We start from the raw sequence: 22835 nt of genomic DNA, 5'->3' as shown, positions 1-22835 counted from the left end.
TTCCAGAATCAGAATGACCTGCAGGGGGTCCCCTATTTGATCCCAAACTTTTCTTCAAATTTTTTTCTTTCAAAAATGGAAATATGTCCAAAAATAATACACCGTAACATAAAACCTATATTAAGCAAATATAAATCTTCCTGTTTCACTATTAGTCTCGGGGGTCCTTGGCCTGAAAATGTTGAAGACCTCTGATGGCGACAAAATTGTTTTACCTTAAATTATAGCTCACTATTACTTTCTTCACACTTTCCCTTCTCACTCTTTTGTCTTTTTTTTTTTTTGTCTTCAGCTTGCAGCCCTGGCACCTTCAAGTCCAAACAAGGAGACAGCTTGTGCTTGCCCTGTCCAGCCAACAGCCGAGCCAGCTCGGGAGCAGCCAGCGTTTGCTCCTGTCGCACCGGTTTCTACCGCTCCGACACCGATTCTCCCGACTCCCCCTGCACCAGTAAGTACAGACCGACAGCATCAGCACGTGAACACAAGACAGAAGTAGATGTATACCTCGTATTCAGACAGTAATCAAATTTGCCATAAAAACAAATTATTGACTGTGTGGTAAATGTTCTCCCAAACTTCCGTCTTTGAATTGTCCCCCGACATGGCTGATCCGAGCCCTCAGAAGTCTGTTCCCATCAAACCACGCGGATGGCAAACAAGTCTGCTTGCTTTCCCAACGTTATCCGAAATGTTATCATCCAACCCCTCCCCCGCCCGCCCGCCCCCGCCTCCCCAGTGAGGTCTGTCTGTTCCCCGACGCTCCCATCCTTTTTCACAGACAGACAGCGCAGGATTTCTGCTCGTAGCAGTGCCTTTGTTAAGAGCAAACACGCACACGCAGGAGCTAATTCGTTCGCTGGTAAAGAGAGAAGAATATCCTCTTTTTTTTTTTTCCTGTTGCTGAGGTGGGGCGCTGATTCTCCCACAGTGCAGCGAGAGATAAGACTCCAGTAATTGGATAAGAATTGCAGAGGCTCTGCCAATAGTTTGTCTCGCTCGTCCCCCCCAGCATTTCACACACACACACACACACACACACACACACACACATACGCACACACTGGAAATGAGCATGCAATTCAAACACTCTTGTTATGTGGAAGAAAAAAAAGATTCTCGTTAGTGCATGAAAAATGTACTAAGACCGCAGCACGAGGAATTTTCTTGGGTCGTGAATTGTGTTGATAGCAGCTACGGAATAATGAATATGTGCGTAGAATGATATGTAAACTGTGATTTGCAATATGAATCCCCGTCTACTGTATGTCTCTGTATATCTCCGAGACAAATTCCTTAACAGCTAGTGTGCATTTGCATTCCAAAACCTATTTCCCCTCATCTCATCCACGCTTTTACTTCCCCTTATTTTTCCGCAGCCGTTCCCTCGTCGCCGCGCAGCGTCATCTCCAGCGTGAACGAGACCTCCCTCGTGCTGGAGTGGAGCGACCCGCGTGACCTGGGCGGCCGCGAGGACATCTTCTACAACGTCATCTGCAAGAAGTGTCTGCCCGAGCGGGGGATGTGCTCGCGCTGCGACGACAACGTGGACATCTCGCCGCGCCACCTGGGCCTGACGCAGCGCCGCGTGGCCGTCCGTAACCTGCAGGCCCACACGCAGTACAGCTTCGAGATCCAAGCAGTCAACGGCGTTTCCAACAAAAGCCCCTACACGCCCCAGTTCTCCTCGGTGAACATCACCACCAATCAGGCCGGTAGGTTGAAGCCCCCCCCATCCTCGCAGCTTACCTGTCAAGGGGTCAATATTGAACTTGTAGGCACAGCCGGGAAAAAAAGGAATACGAGACAAATGTCGGAGATTACGCTCTGTGCTTAAGAAGTCGAGATCATTTCCTTGTATGCGCGTAGGAGTGTGTTACATATTTCCCTTTGAACGGGGATTGAGAAGGAAGACATTCTTCTGAATGAGCTTAGAAAGGGGACCTTTTTTTCACACGCCCACAGCGTGCTCTGTGCTAACACCGCTGCAAATAGCAATAGTGAGGCAGCGTGTATTCAAAGTGTTGAACCCTCAGCGTTCTAGCTGCCCACTGCCTCCAACCCACCACTCCTTCATCCCACAGCAACAACAGCAACTAGGCCAATGTAGCAATCAGTGCTCGGGTTTTTTGAAAAAAGAAAATGTGTCCAGAAGACTGAAAGCAAGCTGGTGTATAGACACAAACTGTACATTTCCGTATTATAAATGAGGGTAGTCATATCCTTGAGATGGACAATGTAAATGAAATGCCTTGGTTAATGATTTGGCATTCAAATAAGGAGGTATATAAGAGGACAGGCGGATCATTTTTGCAATTACTTATGGAATTTTCGCAATTTCAGTTTGTACCGTTTTCCTCCACATTGAGCTTACTTACACTTTACTTAATGGGGGTAAGTCTCTTTGTTGAGGGTCTCCCAGGGCCTTTAAGTTATGCCTTGGATGTGTTTGGGCTCTATGTTAAATTTGCTATTCCTGCAGGCTTAGAGAACACCAAGGATTATCCCCTGCTCTTTCCCCCCCATCATCTCTCTCCTCGCTCCGTGGCCTCCTCACCCCTAACCTTGTGTTCCTGCTCCTTTAGTAATGCCTTCTGTTTATGGGTCTAGTGCCCAAAAGGCCCTACAGGGCCCCCACGTGAAGGCCTTATTGTTTTATGAGGGTTCGGCCTGACAGGGACCACTGTCCATCCTGGGTTGCTTGGGGTCAGTCAAAAAAAAAAGGAGGTGAAGGGATAGGAAGGGGGCAAGAGAGCATCAACTGGATCAGATTATCCCCCGGTGTAGGCCCAAGACCATCCCTGCATGTGCATTCACTTTTAAGAAGCAAAATAAATACTAGGGCGGCGATAAGCCCCCGGAGGCCACCTCCATGGTTACTTCAACGTCTTCTCCCGGAGGAGGGCCCCTAATCCCCTGGCTAGAGTTACCAGGGGATCTGCCTAGGAAGCATTGTCTTCTGGAGGAGAAAGAGAGACGGGGTGGGCCTGGGTGGATGGTATGGGGGGGGAGGGAGAGAGGCAGGGAAGGTTTAGGGAGCAGAGAGAGAGAGATGTCTGGTCACAAACAGAGGAAAGGAAATGCAGGGGGGGATGAAAGAACTTAAAAAAATAGGGATTAAAAAGCTTGAAGGAAGGGAGAGAGTCTGAGACTAAGTGGAGATGGGGGTCTCTGAGGAGCCGAGGAAGAGGACAGGGGGAGTTAAAGAAAGTGAGTGTAGGAACTTTATTTCTGAAGAGAAGGTGCGACTGGAGATTGACCGTTGAAGTTATGAAAGTAGTGAGTAGACAGTAGACGGGGAGGACGGAGTGAGTCAGAGGTAGAGAACAGGCTTGAACTTACAAAAGAGGAAAGGGAAGGCAGGAAGGCAGACAACACTTGGGCATTAAGAGGAACACGAGAACAAAGCATTAGAAGCTCAGGTGGGTGGCGTGCCAGCGTGTTTTATGCTCTTCTGATGCGTGTCGACCAACCCATGCATGCATGTCTATTTGTGTACAGATTTATGACTATATAGCGGTCACAGTTCATATTCACAGTACATAAGACTACTTCTCATAGCTTGGAAAACTACCAGTGGAGGAAAGAAAACTGTTCCCAAAACTTCGGAGTCCAGCAGTAGTTCGGCATGAATGCAGTTAAATGAAAAGTGAAAAGTCGACATCTGTACTCGCTTTGCCCCCCCGAGATCGCACACAGTCGGTGTATGGCAGAGGGGACCGCATGTACCGGAGGCTTATCCATCAGTTTTTGCAGATTGATTCTCTTGTCACAGGAGAATTAGACATCCCCTTTCCCTCAACACACTCAGAGGGAGAATTTGAGCAATAGTGGGGAATGGTTCTGCATACTAATGAGTGGCCAAAGCTTTTCACAAAAGCAACACAGCCCTAGGACTTTGCATGTGGGCTTCTGTGGACATACAAAGGGCATAATTCAATTCAATTTTATTTATAGTGTCATATCACAACAAAAGTTCCCTCAGGACACTTTTCACATGGAGCAGGACCAGAACACGCTTGTTTGTTTTCAAACTCAATTAATTTGAAAAAGTCCCAACATCACCCAAGAGAAAAACAGACTTTAGGCAGGAATCTGGAACAGACCAGGCTCTTGGGTTCAAACTGTATTTGATGTTGGTAGTAATAATAACAGTAGCCTAACCCTAACCGCAAATTTTCCTCCATTTGTTTTGCCCCGTGTAGCTCCATCTGCAGTGCCCACGGTTCACCTGATGGCGGCCACAGCGAGCACCATGAGCCTGTCCTGGCTGCCTCCAGAGAAACCCAACGGAATCATTCTGGATTATGAGATTAAGTACCATGAGAAGGTAAGAAGCAATGTAAGTCAACGCCTCTAATTCAATCCAATTCCATTGTCTCGCATGCTCTCTGTTTCGTCTGTGTTTCTGTTAATGTGGAAAACAATGCCTCCGCTGATAAACACATGGTTTGCAGTGAGGCAAGTCACCAGTTCCAATCTTAGCTCGTGTGATCCTCCTCCTGTAGTTACTCCCCTCTTCCTATCCCTCCCTTTTCTCTCTCTCGCCGACCAATCCTCCCATATTTCTACTCTTTTCTGTCTGCTCTGCACCTATAATTCCATCTCTCCCTCTTGCCCTCCCCCATCCTCCCTCGATCCATGCATTCGAAAGTTTTCTGTATTTTCCAGAGGGCTAGTGAGTTGTATCTGGCGCCGGGAGAGAACAAATGCACTCAGTGTATATGTGCTCTGTTTCTTGTCATGTCCTCCTACCGCTGAATTAACACACCGGCTAAAATAAGCCTCCCTCTGCCTCTTGTCTCTATATTTTCTCTACTGGCCTGCGTGGCTAGATTGGTGTTTGAGGGAGAGGAGCAACAAGGGGACATTATTTGGTATTGTTTTAATGATTCACTGTCTTCGTCTCTGCAGGATCAGGGCGAGGCCATCGCCCATACCATGACTGCCCAACGGAGCAACGCCCGCATCGAAGGCCTCAAGGCCGGTACGCCTTACGTGGTGCAGGTCCGTGCCCGGACGGTGGCCGGTTACGGCCGTTACAGCAGTCCAGCCGACTTCAGCACCAACTTGCAAAGTACGTTGCTCCTCCCTTTACCTATTTCATTACGCAGGGATAAACTGTGGGGGTATTTGTGGCTTACTAGCAATACCGCTATAATAGAGCAGTGTATACGCTTATGAACACAATGGAGGCTCAAAAGCCCATAGAGCCAGAAGCTACCATGCCTATTCATGCAAAATGACTGAACCTCCTGTCGAGAAACTGACTTACGATTTGGAGAAAATCTACCATTTCCTCAGCGATCGGGCAATATATCAGCCTCACTCTTGCTCTACATCATCCTCATCATAAAGCAGTCAAAGAAAACAAACTGAATAGTCTATCAAGCAGTCTCCACAAATGCATTCATCAGTCTCCGGGCCGTTCTCCTTTCCGCTTAATATAGCCTGAAGAACACAAAGGCATGGTTACTTATGTAAGCATACAGTTCTGAAGTGGGCCCGTCGTGAGAGGCATTGAAGCCTATAGTCAGAGTTACTGCAGAGCAAACAGCGGCACGGGATTCAGTTAGACAAATGGATTGCAGGGGTAGTGTGGGTGTATGTTTAACCACTTTTTCCCCCTCTTTGACCCTAAAGCTGACCCTCCAAAGTCATGGCAGGAGCAGCTGCCCCTCATCGTGGGATCAGCCACCGCCACCTTGGTCTTCATCATTGCAGTTGTGGTCATCGCCATCGTCTGCCTCAGGTCAGAATTTAATCGGAAAGATGAGCACGTGTGGCAAAGGGTGTCGACTCATTTACCATCAATCAGTGAGAGCTAAAATATCTTTCCTTCAAGTTTAAAAAGAAATAATGATTAAAAAAAAAAATGAGATGGCTTCAAATGTCAACTTTGTTTGCATGTCCTCCAAACCACCCCCGGAGCACTCTCAGCGGAATGCTGTGCCACCTGTGAGGCCGCTGAATGCCAGATTTTTTTTAGCCTTGCTGAATTTGTGAATAGTAAACAGCTTTGGCCCAAATGCTCCTTTGCTCACTGGACACAGCATGGTGGAGCAGCTGTTGGGCCCTGATAGGTCTGTCCTCACGGCCCCGGCACTCAGAAATCAACTGTGCGTTTGCCCGACCACAAAGAAGCCCCAGATGTGGCCCCTGTCTGCTGGGCCCAGTTGACCGGGAAGTCTGACGCCGCATCAGCAGGGTGGGGAGGGGCTAACCACACTCATTTATCCCTATACTACTCATTTGCCGAGCAGCGAAATGCACTTGTGTGTGTATATAGGTGTTAAAGGTTGGCACCCGCCGCTGACTGGCGCCCACTGGATCCCCTCCACAAGCCGGTAGGAGGCTGGGGGCTGACAAGCGTGGGCATCGGTCACGCTAGACTGAATAATAATCTCTCCTTCTCTCCCTCTCGCTTCTTGGCTCTCTTCTATTTTCATGGGTTGTGTCTCCGCTTAGCCGCCACAGCAGAATACGGGGAGAAAATAATAATAATACAAAAAAAAAACGGCTTCGGCATATTCCGGAATGGAATTAGAATTTGAAATCAGATGCAAATCACCGCCGGGTATTATTGCCCCGGTTACCGGTTAGACAACAAAGGAAGCACATTAACATGTAATTTCTACAACCGAGCCCCCCCCTACGCTGTCATCATCTTTGCTCCCTCCCCGTCGCCGTGTAGGGAAATGAGGATAAAGAAACTGGGAGATGTATGAGTAAAAGAAGAAAAAAACAGACGGGGGGGAAATAGTGGGAAAAGGAAGAGAGGATGACAGCCAGAGAGTCCAGGAGGAGAAAAATAAAAAGCAGTGTGATGTCTGTTGGGCTGGGAGAGGCGAGACAGCTGAGCTTGCTGTTTGAGCCGGCTTTTGTCTCGGCTGCTGGTGTTCAGGGTGCCGGGGAGTGAATAGCGTTCGCTCGCTGCTTCAGACAATGGTGTGATATCTGTTTTTGTTTAGACTCGTGTCCCCGAGTATGAATGATTTTTTTTCTTTTTTACCACCAAACCACTGATCCAATCTTTTCATCATCTGCATAGCGTCCCCTTGCCTCCAATGCAACACGGTCTCCGCAGACATTTATTAGGGATCCGTTTTCTCCTCCCGCCTTTGTTCCTTGTGTGGAGCCCACGTGACACTGTTTGTGTTTTTTCCATCTTACTCAACAGAAAGCAGAGAAATGGTTCAGAGTCGGAGTACACAGAGAAACTGCAGCAGTACAGTAAGTCTCTTTGCTGAGCTGCCACTCCTTTATTTTTTCGCATCACATTATTCCTCTAATTCTGCCCTGTCATTTGCACTTAGTAATGAATCAGCATCACTTAATACGAAAAACCAATAACTCACATATTGTTACATATTGTATAAAATTGTGTCGCTTATTGAACTGGGCCAATAAAAATGTGTAGTGCAGCCCAAAGTGTCATGTATAACAGTACTTTGTAATGATATATGTATACAATGCTAAGCCAGATTTATATTTTAATTCTATTTTGGCATTTCTACATCACAATTTCTTAATACTAAACAAACAGGAAGATATATATTTGCTTAGCATTGGCTGTATTCATGTTGGGTATATATTTGGACATATTTCCATTTTTTGGCAGGAAAAAAAAAACAAATTTCGGGGACCCCCTTGCAGTAACTCTGCGGACCCCCATAGGGGTCACGGACCCCCTGTTGAAGATCTGTTGAAGCATTTTCTTTGACGCCATAGATTCACTTTCCTGTCCTTGCCACTGAATCCCCTATAGTAACCCCGGGAATGAAAGTCTACATTGACCCCTTCACCTACGAGGACCCCAACGAGGCGGTGCGCGAGTTTGCCAAGGAGATCGACGTCTCCTGCGTGAAGATCGAGGAGGTCATCGGCGCAGGTAACCCACCAAAGCTCCTGAGCTACAGGGGGAAGACTGCTAGTCACCTCCAGGCCATACCGTTAGAGGACATCACACCAAGCGGTACTTCCACTCAATTCATCGCTAGCCCTCTCCTTGCTCCCTCCCCTCCCACACTCGTCATTTGTTAGGAACCCCCCTGTTTACAGTCTTATGGGCGTACTTGTGTCTAAAGCATTGCTAGCTACAGTGTGTCCTCCTTAAGTCAGTGTCACTCACAGTCCTAGCACCCTGACACCATTGTGCATCTAGAGTAGTTGTAAGTCCCCTTGTATGGTGGATCAGCGTTGTACCCGTATCGTTAAAACTGAGCCCAATCCTGGATTGAGAGAGATGCTTTGTGAGTAAATTAATTGAAGTTTAAATAAGTATGAAACAGTAGTTATTTCTAATTGATTAAAAAGAGAAAATACTCTTGATTATAAATGAATCAGATTTTGCAAAATGACTACAGCCCGTACAGACAGGATTTGTTTCTCTAGGGGGGGTGTGGCATGTGTGTCATTTTCACTCTTATTACTTCCTGTATTAATTACAGCCCTATTGTTTTTGGCAAACGAGTTGGCCCTCTTCTTTTCCTTTTTTTAACTTCTAGATTGACACTTTGTGTGTTAAGATTTAATTGAATATTTGCACATAAAGTTCCCCGTTTTCACCCGCATTTGAGTTCTGCGGCGTGTAATGAAAGAATTTTACACAAACCCATTAATTGGTTCCTGCCATACAGTAGTTATTGAAAGCCCATGTGGAGACTTGGACCCTACAGGCTTATCAAATGGGTTATGGCTATCTAGTTTTATGTGTAGCAGCCTGGGGAGTGTGTCAGGTTTGACAAAGCAATTCCACCAAGGAAGTATCGCTAATATTCATCTCTTGCACCCCCCTGAAACATTGATTCCCGTCTGGATGGGGCTTAATATATTACAATGTTTCTTGTCCAGGACTGGCCGTCTCTGACCCTGCCCACTTTTGTCTTGAGAACCTCTTTTTTTTAAAGAAGGCTTCTAGTGGATCACTATATGTAACCCTTGTTCTTGGCACTTTGTGGTTGTGTCCCCTCCTTTAGAACCCCCCACCCCCCAAACAAATAATAATGATGTTGAGATAGTAAAGTATTTGATGCATTTGATATATTTGATAGCGTTATCTCTGCTCAAAAGCTGCAGGACTGTGCCAATTGAGGTTGAGTTGTCTTAGCATTGTATCTGAACCAAAAATGGAGGACGTTGTGATGGGAGTCGCTACTACTGCTTCTGCTACTACCAGTACTACTGCTACTACTACAGCTCTTCTACTTCTGAGGCTACTACTTGAAACCCGTCGCTTCCCAGCATTCGCCGTTAAAGTGACGAACCCTCAACCCCTGTCTTCCCCTGTCCCCATCCTCTTCCTCTACCCCCTTCCTCAATCCATCCCTCAATTCCTCCATCACCCTCACCCCCCATCTCCACTGACTTTGCCATCACATCGCTCAAATCGCCTAATTCCTCTTGCACACGCTTGGTGTAGACTCTAAACGTAAAGCGTCCACGACCCCGAAGACCCCCAAGCTTCTGTCACCACCTATCTCCTCCTCCTGTGCCCGCTTCTCCAAACACTGAAGCATAGCACCCCCTCCCCCCTCCCCCTCCAAAAAAATAATCCTTTCCCCCCTCTTCCTCTGTCCCTATAGCTCCTCACACCCTGTCACCCTGCTTCATTTTTTTTTACATTTCAACATGCGTTTTTTGATTCCAACTCTTCTCACATTTCATCATCATGCCTCACACTCACCATGCTGGTTCTTTTAATCTGTAGCTTAACAGCACAAAGTCATTGTATGCTCCCCCCCATCACCACCATCCTTTGACACTGGCCTAGAGTCCTGGCTTCTCTTGCAGTTCCCCCTGTCCCACCCCCCCTCCTGCTACCCTTCCCTGGCTCCTTGGTTCTAACCAGATAACTGTCCCCTCTCCCCCTCTTTTCCCCCACTCTCCTCCACTCTTCCGTCATGCCTCTCTCCCCTCCGTCCTTCTCTCTCTCTCTCTCCCTCTTTTTGCTGTTTCTCTGGCTGGCTCACGTGGGCTCTCGCAGGAGAGTTTGGCGAGGTGTGCCGCGGTCGCCTCAAGCTGCCCGGGCGCCGGGAGATCATCGTAGCCATCAAGACACTCAAGGTGGGCTACACCGACCGCCAGAGGCGAGACTTCCTATCCGAGGCGTCCATCATGGGCCAGTTCGACCATCCCAACATTATCCGCCTGGAGGGCGTGGTCACCAAGAGTCGCCCGGTGATGATTGTGACCGAGTTCATGGAGAATGGAGCGCTGGACTCTTTCCTCAGGGTGAGAACAAAACCCGGCACACACACACACAAGAATAGGTCTAATAACAGCTAGTTGCTATAAAACATTATATATACACAATATTGCTGCCCAGCAAATAAGACAATCCAAATCTGCTTTTAAATTAACTCTGAGCCATAAAAAGGTCTTCTTAAGCTCTGCTGCGGTTATCTGACTGCATTCGGGCGATTGGTGACATTTACAAAAGAGCTCAGTCTCCAATGACTCAGTGCCTTAAAGTCACATCATCCATTGTATGAAAGAGGAAGGGAAGAGAAATATGTTACTGTGTGAAGTGATAGGAGATAAGAGAGAAAGTACTGTAACAGACACTGGGAAATAAAGACAGGTGGGACAAATAAAGGTAAAGGGGAGACGAGAACATATTCCTTTGAACACGCAACCTTGATCAACCATCCAATCTATCCCTGCCGTTCTCTCTCTTCCTATGCCAGCTCAACGATGGGCAGTTCACAGTGATCCAGCTGGTTGGCATGCTGCGTGGTATCGCAGCAGGCATGAAGTACCTCTCAGACATGAACTACGTGCACAGAGACCTGGCCGCCCGCAACATCCTGGTCAACAGTAATCTGGTGTGTAAGGTGTCCGACTTCGGCCTATCTCGTTTCCTGGAGGACGACCCCACGGACCCCACCTACACCAGCTCCCTGGTGAGTCGGAGTATACGTGTTGTTTGTATGTGCCTGAGTATGTCTGGGAATTGATGTTGTAAAGGTCCTCCATGTTACGTTTTTAACATCAATACATCTCCATGTATATTAATTGTAGCCCCTAGCAATTACCGAGTGTGAGTGCATTCAAAAAATAGATCTGTGTCAAGCCTGTTCCCACTTGACATGACCAGCATGGGTAGAAAAAGCAATTTTTTGGGGGGTTGGGAGGTGAACGTGGGAAAAATAAAAAAGAGTATAAAGATGAGCATGAAATCTGACATTGGCATTCCTTTTTTTGGCCTGTATGCAAAAGTTTAGTATTGGTCTGTTGAGTAAAAGGCCTTTCTTCTTCCCAAGCCTTGTGAATATGTTGCACTGGCAAGTCAGACAGGAGGCAATGGCGTTCTATTTATCTATTTATTCATACGACTCTGCTTTTAAGTAATTTCATTTATATTTATATATGCAAATAGGCTACTAGACACCTCTATTTCCCCAAGGGGATGAATAAAATATCATCGATCTATCCGTCTTATTGGGAAGCATGTTCGCTCCTGTGAGAGAGGTATCGACGTGAATACCGATCACCTATAGTTCAGTTCCTCTGCTAGTAATACAAAAGGTCACATGACGCTGATATATTGATGTTGAAACGTACAGTTTGTGGCATGTTAAATATTTTTCTTTTAGCTTCACGTTTCTGCATATCATTTCCCCCCCTTTATGACTAACCTTGTACGTTTGTGGTGTCTGGGTTTCTACAGCATGCGCCCATGTGTTGTACATCAACATTTTCCCTTTAGAGTGTGGTTTTTCTCACCCTCTCTCTCCCTCTTGTATGTGTGTGATTCCGTGTCTGTGCTCCATCCCTCCAGTATTTCATGCTCACCTACTCATTCGCATATCCACAGGGAGGCAAGATCCCCATTCGCTGGACGGCCCCCGAGGCCATCGCCTACAGGAAGTTCACCTCGGCCAGCGACGTGTGGAGCTACGGCATCGTCATGTGGGAAGTGATGTCGTATGGCGAGCGGCCGTACTGGGACATGAGCAATCAAGATGTAAGCCCCCCCTCCCCCATATATGCATACTTAATGTAACATGACTCTATATATTGATCATTTGTAAGGAATTGCATTCTCCTATGATATCCAGCATTTAAAATGGTTAAAAAGCCATTCTCTCTCTCCATACCTTCCCACAACTACCACTCTAAGCCGATCTGTCTCCGGCGCTCATCTCTACGCATTCCCCAAATCATTCCTCATGTTTATCTCCGACGCTCCCATCATTCATCCTCTCATGCCCTACCTCACTCGCCATTTCCATCGACCCACCTCTCTCATTGCATTCCCGTCCTCCCCTTCTACGGCCGCGCGCTCGGTGATTACGACGTGATTGAGATTTTCTTCTGTCATCCCTCCCCCCCCCCCCCCCCCTTTCAGGTGATAAATGCCGTGGAGCAGGACTATCGACTGCCCCCTCCCATGGACTGCCCCACGGCGCTGCACCAGCTCATGCTGGACTGCTGGGTGAAAGAGAGGAACCTGCGACCCAAATTCACACAGATCGTCGCCACGCTGGACAAGCTCATCCGCAACGCCGCCAGCCTCAAAGTGGTCACCAACAGCGCACAGTCCACCGGGTGAGTAGTAAGATGATTGTGGTTTATTAAAAGGATCCCCCATTAGCTGATGACGTAGCAATCTGCTAATCTTCCTGGGGACTTGCCTTATTGCCAAGAAACATTACAGGACATTACAACAAAAGACCAGAACAGAACAGAAATAAAAGACTAGCTGTGTGCTATTTCATAAGAGCCCATCTATCAACAATTCCATCCATCCATCCATCCATCCATCCATTTTCTACCGCTTATCCTGTATTTAGGGTCACGGGGGGGCTGGAGCCGATCCCAGCTGTCATTGGGCGAAGGCAGGGCTATCAACAATTCCATAAATATATTCATAAAGTCATAAAAATAGTTATTTTTTTCATAACTACTACAATACGAAACCATTGTGTGTGTACGCTCAGTGGGGGCTGCCGATTATAGAAATCGACTTTAACCGTGACGCCGTTTCTCTTAGTTTCTCCGGAGGTCCTTGTTGAGTTTTATTAAGTGGTATTAGTGATCTTCATAAAAGGGCAATGATGTCACATTATGGCCATTGCATAATGGATTTGAGTGCTGATTGCTTTCTAAAAAAAATCTGTCATGGTTGTCTTCGGCCATATATCGAGGAGACCCTGCTGGACTCTCGTGATAGATTACAGTAATAGGTCATCCGTTTATTGAATGAATTCGCTTGACTTTTTCGGACCGCAAGAGCACCAGACGAGCAATTTTATTTGCACCTGGGACTGAGCCGCTGCGATAATGATTTCCATTGTGCAAATATTCCTTATCCCAGTTGATACGTACGTAGGTGACTCAGCACTTACAATCTCTCAACTCCCCATAAAGTGCAGATTTCTTGCCATACAACTCTTTAGTGCTCGCAAAAGCAGCCGGGGCCGTTATGCAAATCCAAATTACCATCACTCAATAACGGCCCCTTAAAGCAACGGAGCTCAATCAATGATGTCACATCTACATTTAGCACACACCACCTTCCGCCACAACTTGTTTCCTGGAAAGAATTTTGGAGGATAGAAGGTGGCGGGAGTTGGTAGCGATAGGGAGGGGGCTGACCTACCTATCCGTCCCCGCATCCAGGTCTCTCCGTCTTGAGGGAGGGCCGCAGACAATCCTGGTTCGGGCTCATGGGGGAAGCCGGGGTCTCGGTTGGCCACCGGAGTGACTTTCTTAGAAGATTAAGCTTGCGGTTAATTAGCTCGATTAAGGCGACTAAAAAAAAAAAAGAAGAGAGACGGGAGCGCCTTTTAATTAGTTACTAACGAGATTTTAAACGGGCCAGCGGAGAGGTGGCCTCCTGCCGACAAACTTAACAAGGGAGGAGTGAGAGATGATGCCGGCTTCCTTGTCGGCGTTGAAGGGTGGCTGGAGGTTAGCGAGCGCGGTCTGGGATCCTTAAGGTCGTGCCTGCACTTGACTTGGTTTGGTGATATTAGGCTTCTCGGCATCAGTGTCATGAATCATATCTGTGGTTATTTTTATAAAATGCAGACATTCGCGCTCACGCTAGCAGACCTCACCCTTTGGAGAAACCAGCTTGCGTACAAGATTACCCAGCTTTCCTGCTGTGTTCCTCCTCGCATGCGGCCAGCAACGGCCCCGGACTAACAATACTCCATTAAGAGAAGCCAGAGTTTGGCGTTAACGACGGCCTGGAGGCCTCGGGCTCCGTAGCGCAAGCCTTATTAAAAATCACTCCATCTACAGCACTCAATGGAGCCTCTGTATCACTGTTATTAACTCCCCCCCCATCGCCCCCATGCCTTTTTCCTCTTCTCTGCCTTTTTTCTCCCTCCATTCCTCTTTTAATTGTTAATGAATCTAATGCCATCAAAAAGGATGACAGGGATCAACAGAGCAGAGACGAGGGGGAGACAGTGGCTCCCTTTCTCTCCACGGCTCCCTCGTCGGTTCTCCTCCTTCAGTCCCCCCCCACCTCCTCTCTCGTCCAGCCGCTCCACTTCTCTCTGAGTTATAGCACCATTTTATTAAAACTCCCAAGGTGGCCTCTCTCTATCTACAGCATTGATCAGCACACGGGGTGACTTTTGTTCTTAAAAAAAGGCCCTTTGGGTCCGTCAACAGGTGTACGGGAACATGCAAAACACACTCCGACACACACACACACACACCTCACTCCTTCCATGTATTTCCAGCATCCCCAGGCTCATGACTCAGTCCTACCAAGACATCGGTGTTTACATTCCACAGATAGCTCTCCATTGTCACAAAGCATGTTTTTTCATGTCTTTCCACCTCTGTCTTTTTGTCTTGCGAACCTCGAATGATGTTCCAAAAAAGGACATAAACTACAACGCATCCGCATGTATAACCTAATATTGAAGCTCCTCGTCATACAGAGAGAGACTCAATCTGGTTTGAACCGACCAGGAAAACCCGCACGGAATCCGATCTTCCCAGATCACATTTAAACCACACTTGTATGTGGTCAGAAAAAGCGCAACTCAGTTCAACCACTCGGATTGGATTACAAGAGGGAATTTTCTCTCTCTCTCCCTTGTCAGTCCCCATGCAACACAGTGACATCTCACTGAAACAATGGAAACAAACAAGAAAGAGAGGTATCCGGATATTTCCAGAGAAAGATGCCACATAAGCAGCCGGATACTTGCATTCTCACTACGTAGAGTATATCTGTGTGTGTGTGTGTGTGTGTGTCACCTGTTGTAGTTACTAAACAATGTGAAAGGTGCACACACACCTCCTTGCCTCACCAACTGCAGCACCACCATCTACCACCCACCACCACCCAAGCCTCCAGCCAGTCTCTCCACTGTCATAAAAGTGCCCCTCACTACCCCCACACACCCCCTCACCCACCTGCAAACAACTCCCTACATGTGGGAGGAGAGGAGTGGGGAGAAAGGAGGTGGAGAGATGGAGAGATGGAGAGGTGGCGCTCAGTGGGGGGCGTTTAGGGGGTGAGGTTGGCCGGTCGAGGCAGTAGAATGACGACCTTAACCCTCTCTCTCTCTCTCTGTTTCTCTTTGTCCCTCCTCCCACACCTCTCCCAAATGTAGGGTATCCCAGCCCTTGCTTGACCGCTGTGTGCCAGACTATACCACTTTCACCACTGTGGGGGACTGGCTGGACGCCATCAAGATGAGCCGCTACCGTGACAACTTCGTCAACGCCGGATTTGCTTCCTTTGACCTGGTGGCCCAGATGACAGCAGAGTGAGTGGAGAGGGAGAGGATTCAGATAATCAGGCCTAAAGTGATTGTGACTGGGCTAAGGTCAAGTTAGGGTTAAACAGATTGACCTTGAGGGAATACAAATAGTCTCGTAGCTTAAAATATTATAAGATGTAAGAAAAGGGACTTAGACATGAAATGAGTAAAATAAAGCTCATTGTATTTTGGTACATTTAGCAGACATTCAGGAACATATTTAGTGTAGATAAGTTGGAGATGATAAATCATGGCACAAAGACCTTTGTTACAGTATGAATCCACATATTTGTGTTCCCTTATGTCTTTTCGTTTACATTTTTGTCGTAAAAACATGGAAAAAGTAGAAATGTATCCAGGTATTTCAGTTTTTATATATGAGAAATATTTATAAAAATATATATTTTTAATATATATAAAAAATACCAGCGTACATTTCTACTTTTTCTGAAAAAAAAAACTGAAAATGGGACCTGCCAAGAGACTTTTACAGTCAGTAGGTATGTAATCAATAAGGATATGTTTGCTGGAGAACAGGGAAGGTTATGCAAGCCAAACAAATCTGATACACAACTTACCAGTGAAGCGGAAATAAATTATTTTTAGCAAACACTGTGCTTCTACAATCTCTAGTTGACCTAGACGATCAGCCATCCACTGCAGTGTTTACCAACAGGAAATGATGCAATGGAAATCATGGAAATTGGAGGCCAGTGATGATCAAATAAATGAATTAGGATTATAATGATAAATAAATTATCCTCGTTAGCCGCATAATAGGCAATGGAGGTGGGTGTAATTTGTTTCAATTTGGCCAGGCTGACAGGTGTGGTGTACTGTGGCTCTCTGTTGCCCTTAATGGCCAGTAATTCCTCTAATGGCGCCCATTTATTATCATTTCAAGCTCCATCGCTGCACTGATGGGGATGGTGAAATATGAAAAAAAAAAAGAAAAACACCATTTATTTGCGTGAAATTGCGGTGATGCACTCTTATTTTTGGATGGATGGGCAGTGTGGATGTGGGTGTGCGTGTGTTTGCTCATGTGTCGGTGTAGGGGCACACTTTTGTGCTAAAATGGATGGGGCCACAAAGCCATTGAGACAAGCAAGAGTGTATGGTGTGTGTAATATTAGATTATCCAGCGTGTGTGTGTGTGTGTGTGCGTCTGAGCGGAGATGACGCAGACTGGTGGCAGAGCCCCAGCAGTCGACTAATCGCCGCCCCAGACGCCATTCCGCTCTCCCCTTAGCCATCGACTGGGGAAATCAAACAAGCGAGCGGAAGAGAGAGCTTCTCGTGATATAATTCTCCAGCGTTAAACCAACATGACCACCGATGATTAGATTACGCCTTTGGTCTAATGACGGCTAAAGCAGGTGCGCCGTCCCAGGCCTTTTTTCTTTCTCCCAGGGTGCAGTTATGTCAACTATACAGTATGTCAACATTTCATATTTTCCCACTGCAACCCTCGACCTCGAAGGTGAAGGCCCTCTACTTACTCTAAAGGTCACACTGTAGCTGCTGTGAGCCGATTCACACTTTCCAGTCCTGTTCGCTGCATTTGCTCTTGGATGCTTTTAAGCACAGAGGAATGTTGTTGAACAGTGACTGAGCTAAAGCTGATAAGAGTGACACTCCGGCCCACTAAAGGTATTAATGACAGGCTCACTACGACGGCGTATTAGGGCCACTGTAGGAAAAAAAACCCAGAGCTGACAGAGGTGGCCAATATTCACTTGTCACAGCCGATATAAACAAGTTGCTTAGTTCCCCTAAGACCGGACGTTTGCCGTTGCAACAAGTGAAAGCTACGCTAGCATCTTAGCGCAACCGCCCGATGAATAAACACCCAGAAGATGGAAATATTGCCCCATATAAATAAAACCAACAATAACCATCAACAGCCATCACCTTAAGGACCTTAACTAGGCATTCTCACACGTTGTTCGATATTAATTAGAAAAATATATGCATACATTCACAGGTTCAAGCTAGCTAGCATAAATGCCAGTTGTTAGGAGCGTCATAAACTCGCAAGTTGCCACTTTATAAACTATATAAACATATTGCCCCCCCTCTCGGCTCCATTTTTTTTAAATGTTTTTTCCTACAGTGGCCTTAATGCACTGTCGTACCTAACAGGGTCATCTGTCCAGTATCTTACAAAACAATATCTGATGCTTCCCTGTTTCTACAGCTAAGTGGCAGGCCTGTGTGGACTCTGTGAAGTCGGCCAGCTGCCGGAAAAAGTAGCCAAGTCTGCTCTTTAATCATTAACGATCACATTATGGCCTTTTGACTCCTCCCGCCCACCTGTCGGGTAACAGAAGTACGTTGCATTAAGACCGACACTCTCTACGGCTGGATGAATGTCCCTCCGTTTTGTTGACATACCCTCTGGAAGCCATTTTCATGGGTGATTGCCAAGGTGCTGTCTCTGTTCCCACCTGGTAGATTCATGTGTTTACTCGCGCGTGAGAAGAAGAGAAATGTGCGCTGCAACTTCAAACATGTGATGTTTGTCTACTTTTTTTTTTTTTTTTTTTTAATGACTGAGCCACCTGTTCTTATTTCCTCCTCCTTGTCGCTCCGCAGGGACTTGCTGCGGATAGGGGTGACGTTGGCCGGCCATCAGAAGAAGATCCTCGGTAGCATTCAGGACATGAGACTACAGATGAACCAAACACTTCCTGTCCAGGTGTGAGCAAGAGGACGCGCAGACCGATGCAGTCGAACAGTCAGACAGGGGGGGAGGAGGAACTGTGCCAGAGAGAGCCATTGGAAAACCCTAGCTGCCTGACCCATCTCTGCCAATTAGACGCTATGAAACTGGCTTGCAGTGCCTCTGACAATTTTGTTTCTCTTTATTTCACTACCACTTCCATTTCCTGCCTTTTTGTTTTGTTTTTTTGTTATTCATCATGTTTTCTTTTTTCCATCCAATCAAAATGTGTGTTTTTTGAAAGAGGAGGAAGAGTTAACCCTCCTTATATCCCATGCGTGCCTCACCATGTATGGTGCGGGTTGACGTTTTGCATGCATGTGTGTTTTAGTGAGGTTGGCCTTAGCCCTGTAACTGAAATGTCACACTGTGATCTTCACGCAAGAGACCCTCCCCGTGACCTCCAAACCCAGCTTTGATGGATGCAATACATAGTAAATACTGAACGCCCTGGTACAAAAACACACACACAAAAATCCACAAAACAAAAAAAACAAACAGAGGTGTTTCAGACCCACAGGACATAGAGGACAATTCTTTTCCCTGGATAAAAGTTGTTTTTACTGTGCACATACGTGTCATTCTCCATCTTCATATTGAAGGTGTGTTATCTTAAAAAAAAAGAAAAAAGGGCACTTGCTGGAGAAGGGTAAGGTGGTGGAAGATATATGATGGGCTGAGGTCAAAAGGTCAAGAGGATGACAGAGGTCAAAAAGGTCAAAACGGAGGGTCAGCCACATCCTTGGGACGCTTGTTTTAGCGGCTGAATCCTCAACAGGTCACCAGATGACCTCTTCACCCCCGACCTGAAGTGACTCAGGATAGCTCCGCAGCTTGGGATCACCTGCTCATCAACTGTTTTTTTTACACATAAAAATGTGTTTTTTTTGTTTTTGTTTGTCCACACATCTTTTCTTTTTTTTTTTGGCTTTCTTACACATTTTTGGGGAAATGTGTGGTTTCAAAATGGCCAGTCAAACCCAAGTACCCCCCCCCCCCCCCCCCCCCCCAACTGGACGCTTTACGTGATTACGGGGAGACAAGGACTGTGGCAACACTATAAAAAGACCACTTGGCCTTTTGTGTGCATTTTTTGTATGTGTGCGTGCGCATGTGTGCGTGTATGTGTGATATGACGTGTGTGCTTGGATGTGCAGGTGTGTCAAGTTGCACACGAGTATACTGTACAATACAGCTTCCGCTATTCGACACCGTGGAGAATTAAACGCATGAACTGAACAGTGACAAGGAACAAATATATCTGAAAACAATTACGCTATATTCTGTGGACAACTGTTAAACATTCTTTTTTATTGAATCCAAAAAAAATTACTTAGGGGGGTATATATATATATTATATATATATATTCTTGCGCCATACAGAAACTGAGAGAAACCATGATGGACACCTTACTTTCTAGTAATTATTATGTGGATTTTTAGAACTAATCAAAATCCTTTTTAATTTCTTGACATCCTGCCCTATGTATTTATTTGTACCTCACCCACCGACCCCCTCATCACCCAGATGGACTGTATTTTGACAGACAGACTTGGAACAATCAGAAGGACGAGAAATTCCAAGGAGGATTCACCTAATGAATTGCAGATTATTAAACAAAAATGAAATGCATATAAATTGGATATTGTATTTTTGTTGTTGTTCTAAACAGCCTGTACATGTTTTGTAACAAAAATACGATAAATAACAAAAGAAAAATGGTGTTTTGACAAAAAAAAAAATGGAAGTGTCGTGAACTGTTTGATTCAGAGTGAAATTAACAGAAAGCAAAGTGAGAAAAGAGAGAGAGTGGGGAAGGTCAGGAGGTAGAGAGAGGAAAAACACCCATGGTCGGACTGCATATCGCCTTTTTACTCTGTCCATTGTTGTGTGAGTGTGTTGTGTAGGTGTCTTCGAGTTTGTGTGTGCCATCCGAACTGGATATAAAGCTTTCCCTTCAAATTCATTCTAATTCCTCTGCGAAGAACTGAGCGTTTACTAATCGTCTTCTAGGCCCGACTCCAAAACCTTCAAACCACTCAAACGTGGCTCACCTGGGTTTGTAATTTAACTTATTCACCGTCACTTCCAACAACGGGGTCCTCCCGACCCCAGGGGTCCAGAGAGGATGCAGCCTACCTGCCAATCAGCTCAATCAACCCCTACTAGACCTGCAGTTTGCCTCCCCCCCACTCAACCGGATTCTCATCAGAAGAATCCAGAGTCTTTTGTCTGCCAGGTCGATTAATGCGGCAGCCAATCTGGCACTGCGAAGGATATGAAGTTGCAGCGTGCGCAGACATACGGCGGGGCTGACCTATCATTATCTCTCTTTATTTCCTGTCTGGCCTGCAATCATCCCGTCTCAGCTCAGGCTGCTGCGTGATTAGTACGGTGCAGGATCAACAGCCCTGGCACGCAGGCAGCCCGAAATCTGCAGAGCACCCCCTCCTCATCCTAAATGATAGCAGCTGCATCACAGAGACCATAGTGTATGTGCATATATACTGTATATTATATACACACGTTTGAAGGTTATGGATTGAGGGATGGGGGGCTGCACCACTGGTGTGATCTTCCAGACTCCATATATTGTCTTGGTTGGAGCTGATCAATGCAATATGTGAATATTATAGGTTAGGTGTCTAACGATAGCGTGATGTTAGCAGCCATGCAGTGTGTCTTCCCATATTACTTTTTCTGTCTTGAGTCCATGCAAAAGCCACAGAGGATATTATGCAAAACAACAATCTGCTTCCCATTTTTGTATATCGTTTCATGTTATTCCCACAGACATTTTCACTACCGCTGCTACACTCCGTCAAGGACTTAACAAGTCGTAGTACGCACTCCAGTAGTAATTTACGCATCGCGGATTCAAACTGTACAGGAAATAAGTCTCATATCCCCGAAGTTGTTTTCAGTTCAGTTTTTTTATTTTTTTTTATTTGCTGCAGATCGGAAGTGCAGACATCGTCAGATTCGTTATCGCAAAGAAGAAAGTGTTGAAAGATCCTCGTTAGATGAGCAATCACTATGCTTGGTTTCATTCGGAATCATTTTTTTTCTCTCTCCCCAAAGCAAAACAGCATTTTTGATTGGAAAAAATAAAAAAAGGTAACGGTCTACTTCGGAGACAAGAGAAGAGCAGAATTAATCAGAAAGCTCACTTTTACCTAAAGTCTCCCCAGAACATGTCTCCCTCCTGCACTGAGCTCAATCGTTTTATGGGCTAAGCCCCACTGTTGCAAATCTGCATGCGGCATAAAAAAACACAGTCGATGAGCCTAAAAATAGAGCGGGAGGGGGCTAAACACAATCAGATGGCAGACGTGCCCACTCTTGAAAAATGGCAGCACTTTGGATGCATGCATGAACTATTGATGAGGTGCACATGGCGCGCTCGGGGTCTGGAGTTGTGTTCACCAAAGTCAACCGGCCGTGAGTGATGAGCTCAACTGGCACTGTTGCGCATCTTAGAATGATTAAACTGCTGCCACGTCGACTGCAAACAATTATTCCCGGACTGGATTTTTTCACACTTTCACACAGGAGTGTTTAATATTTAATGTTCACAAAGAGGAGAGAGAAACTCCTTTCCGACTGCACACGTTGCAGAAAGCCTAGATGGACTGCTACGTTAGGTGTGTGTGAGACGGAGTGTGTGAAATAAAAGGATTGGGCTTTATATATATATATATATATATATATATATATATATATATATAAACACTTTGATCAGCAGAGTTTAGCCCCTTTGTCAGATGTGGTTATCTCTTCGTGTGCCAATAGGATTCAAACTTTCCCAACATTCCTTCCACCTTTCTCTACATCCTCCATGGACTGTTGCAAACCCCTTTCTCCGAGAACACCCCTTCCCTTACAACTGTCTAACTTTACTTTTCTTCAGTTGTCTGTTTGAAATAAATATATACAGTGCAGTCTTTTTCTTCTGTCTTCTAACGAGCTCACCCCACATCTGTCTTTTGGTCACTTTTGAAAAAGCCCCTCTTCATCCAAGGCCGCAAGATGTTTCAGAGAGTACTGTACATGTATAGTGATCTGCAAGGGGGGGGGGGGGGAGTAAAGAGCTGAGAAATGCAATTGTTAGTTCCTCTTTGAAAAGCATTAAGATGTATTTAATGGTGCAGACATACACAACAAATTACTAAAACAATGATGATGCATTCTTGTAGAAATATTTTTAAAAAGACCCTTTTGCAATTAAATTATTTAAGAAATGTGACCCCGATCTCCTGAGTCTTTATGTTGTGTTTTTGAATTGATAATTAAAGGTAAAAAATGTTCCTCCACAAGGCACCGGTCCAACATCCTCCACAGCAGTAACCCAGGATAAACACATTCACATTTCCTG

The 22835-nt window shown here is 46.0% G+C and overlaps 1 protein-coding gene across 10 annotated transcripts in view; it reads left to right on the top strand.

The window, feature by feature from the left end:
- The window catches only part of ephb3b (eph receptor B3b), a 60505-nt gene extending 37799 nt beyond the window's left edge, over positions 1 to 22706 (top strand). The window contains exons 4-16 of one of the 10 annotated variants that reach the window (XM_084010811.1): positions 293 to 448; positions 1377 to 1712; positions 4203 to 4327; positions 4912 to 5074; positions 5641 to 5749; positions 7178 to 7230; positions 7766 to 7972; positions 9983 to 10230; positions 10686 to 10901; positions 11816 to 11965; positions 12350 to 12549; positions 15585 to 15740; positions 18333 to 22706. In XM_084010811.1, coding sequence (XP_083866937.1) covers positions 293 to 448; positions 1377 to 1712; positions 4203 to 4327; positions 4912 to 5074; positions 5641 to 5749; positions 7178 to 7230; positions 7766 to 7972; positions 9983 to 10230; positions 10686 to 10901; positions 11816 to 11965; positions 12350 to 12549; positions 15585 to 15740; positions 18333 to 18441 — 2228 coding nt within the window. In that variant the 3' untranslated portion in view covers positions 18442 to 22706. Of the gene's footprint in view, positions 1 to 292; positions 449 to 1376; positions 1713 to 4202; positions 4340 to 4911; positions 5075 to 5640; positions 5750 to 7177; positions 7231 to 7753; positions 7973 to 9982; positions 10231 to 10685; positions 10902 to 11815; positions 11966 to 12349; positions 12550 to 15584; positions 15741 to 18332 lie in introns of all 10 variants that reach the window. The other 9 variants (XM_084010810.1, XM_084010815.1, XM_084010813.1 and 6 more) reach the window with 9 other exon arrangements.
- Positions 22707 to 22835: the final 129 nt, after the last annotated feature.

Source organism: Eutrigla gurnardus (genome assembly GCF_963514095.1).
Source record: "Eutrigla gurnardus genome assembly, chromosome: 6".
NCBI lineage: Eukaryota > Metazoa > Chordata > Actinopteri > Perciformes > Triglidae > Eutrigla > Eutrigla gurnardus.
The sequence above is the reverse complement of the archived record's forward strand: the minus strand, read 5'-3'. Positions and strand labels throughout refer to the sequence as shown.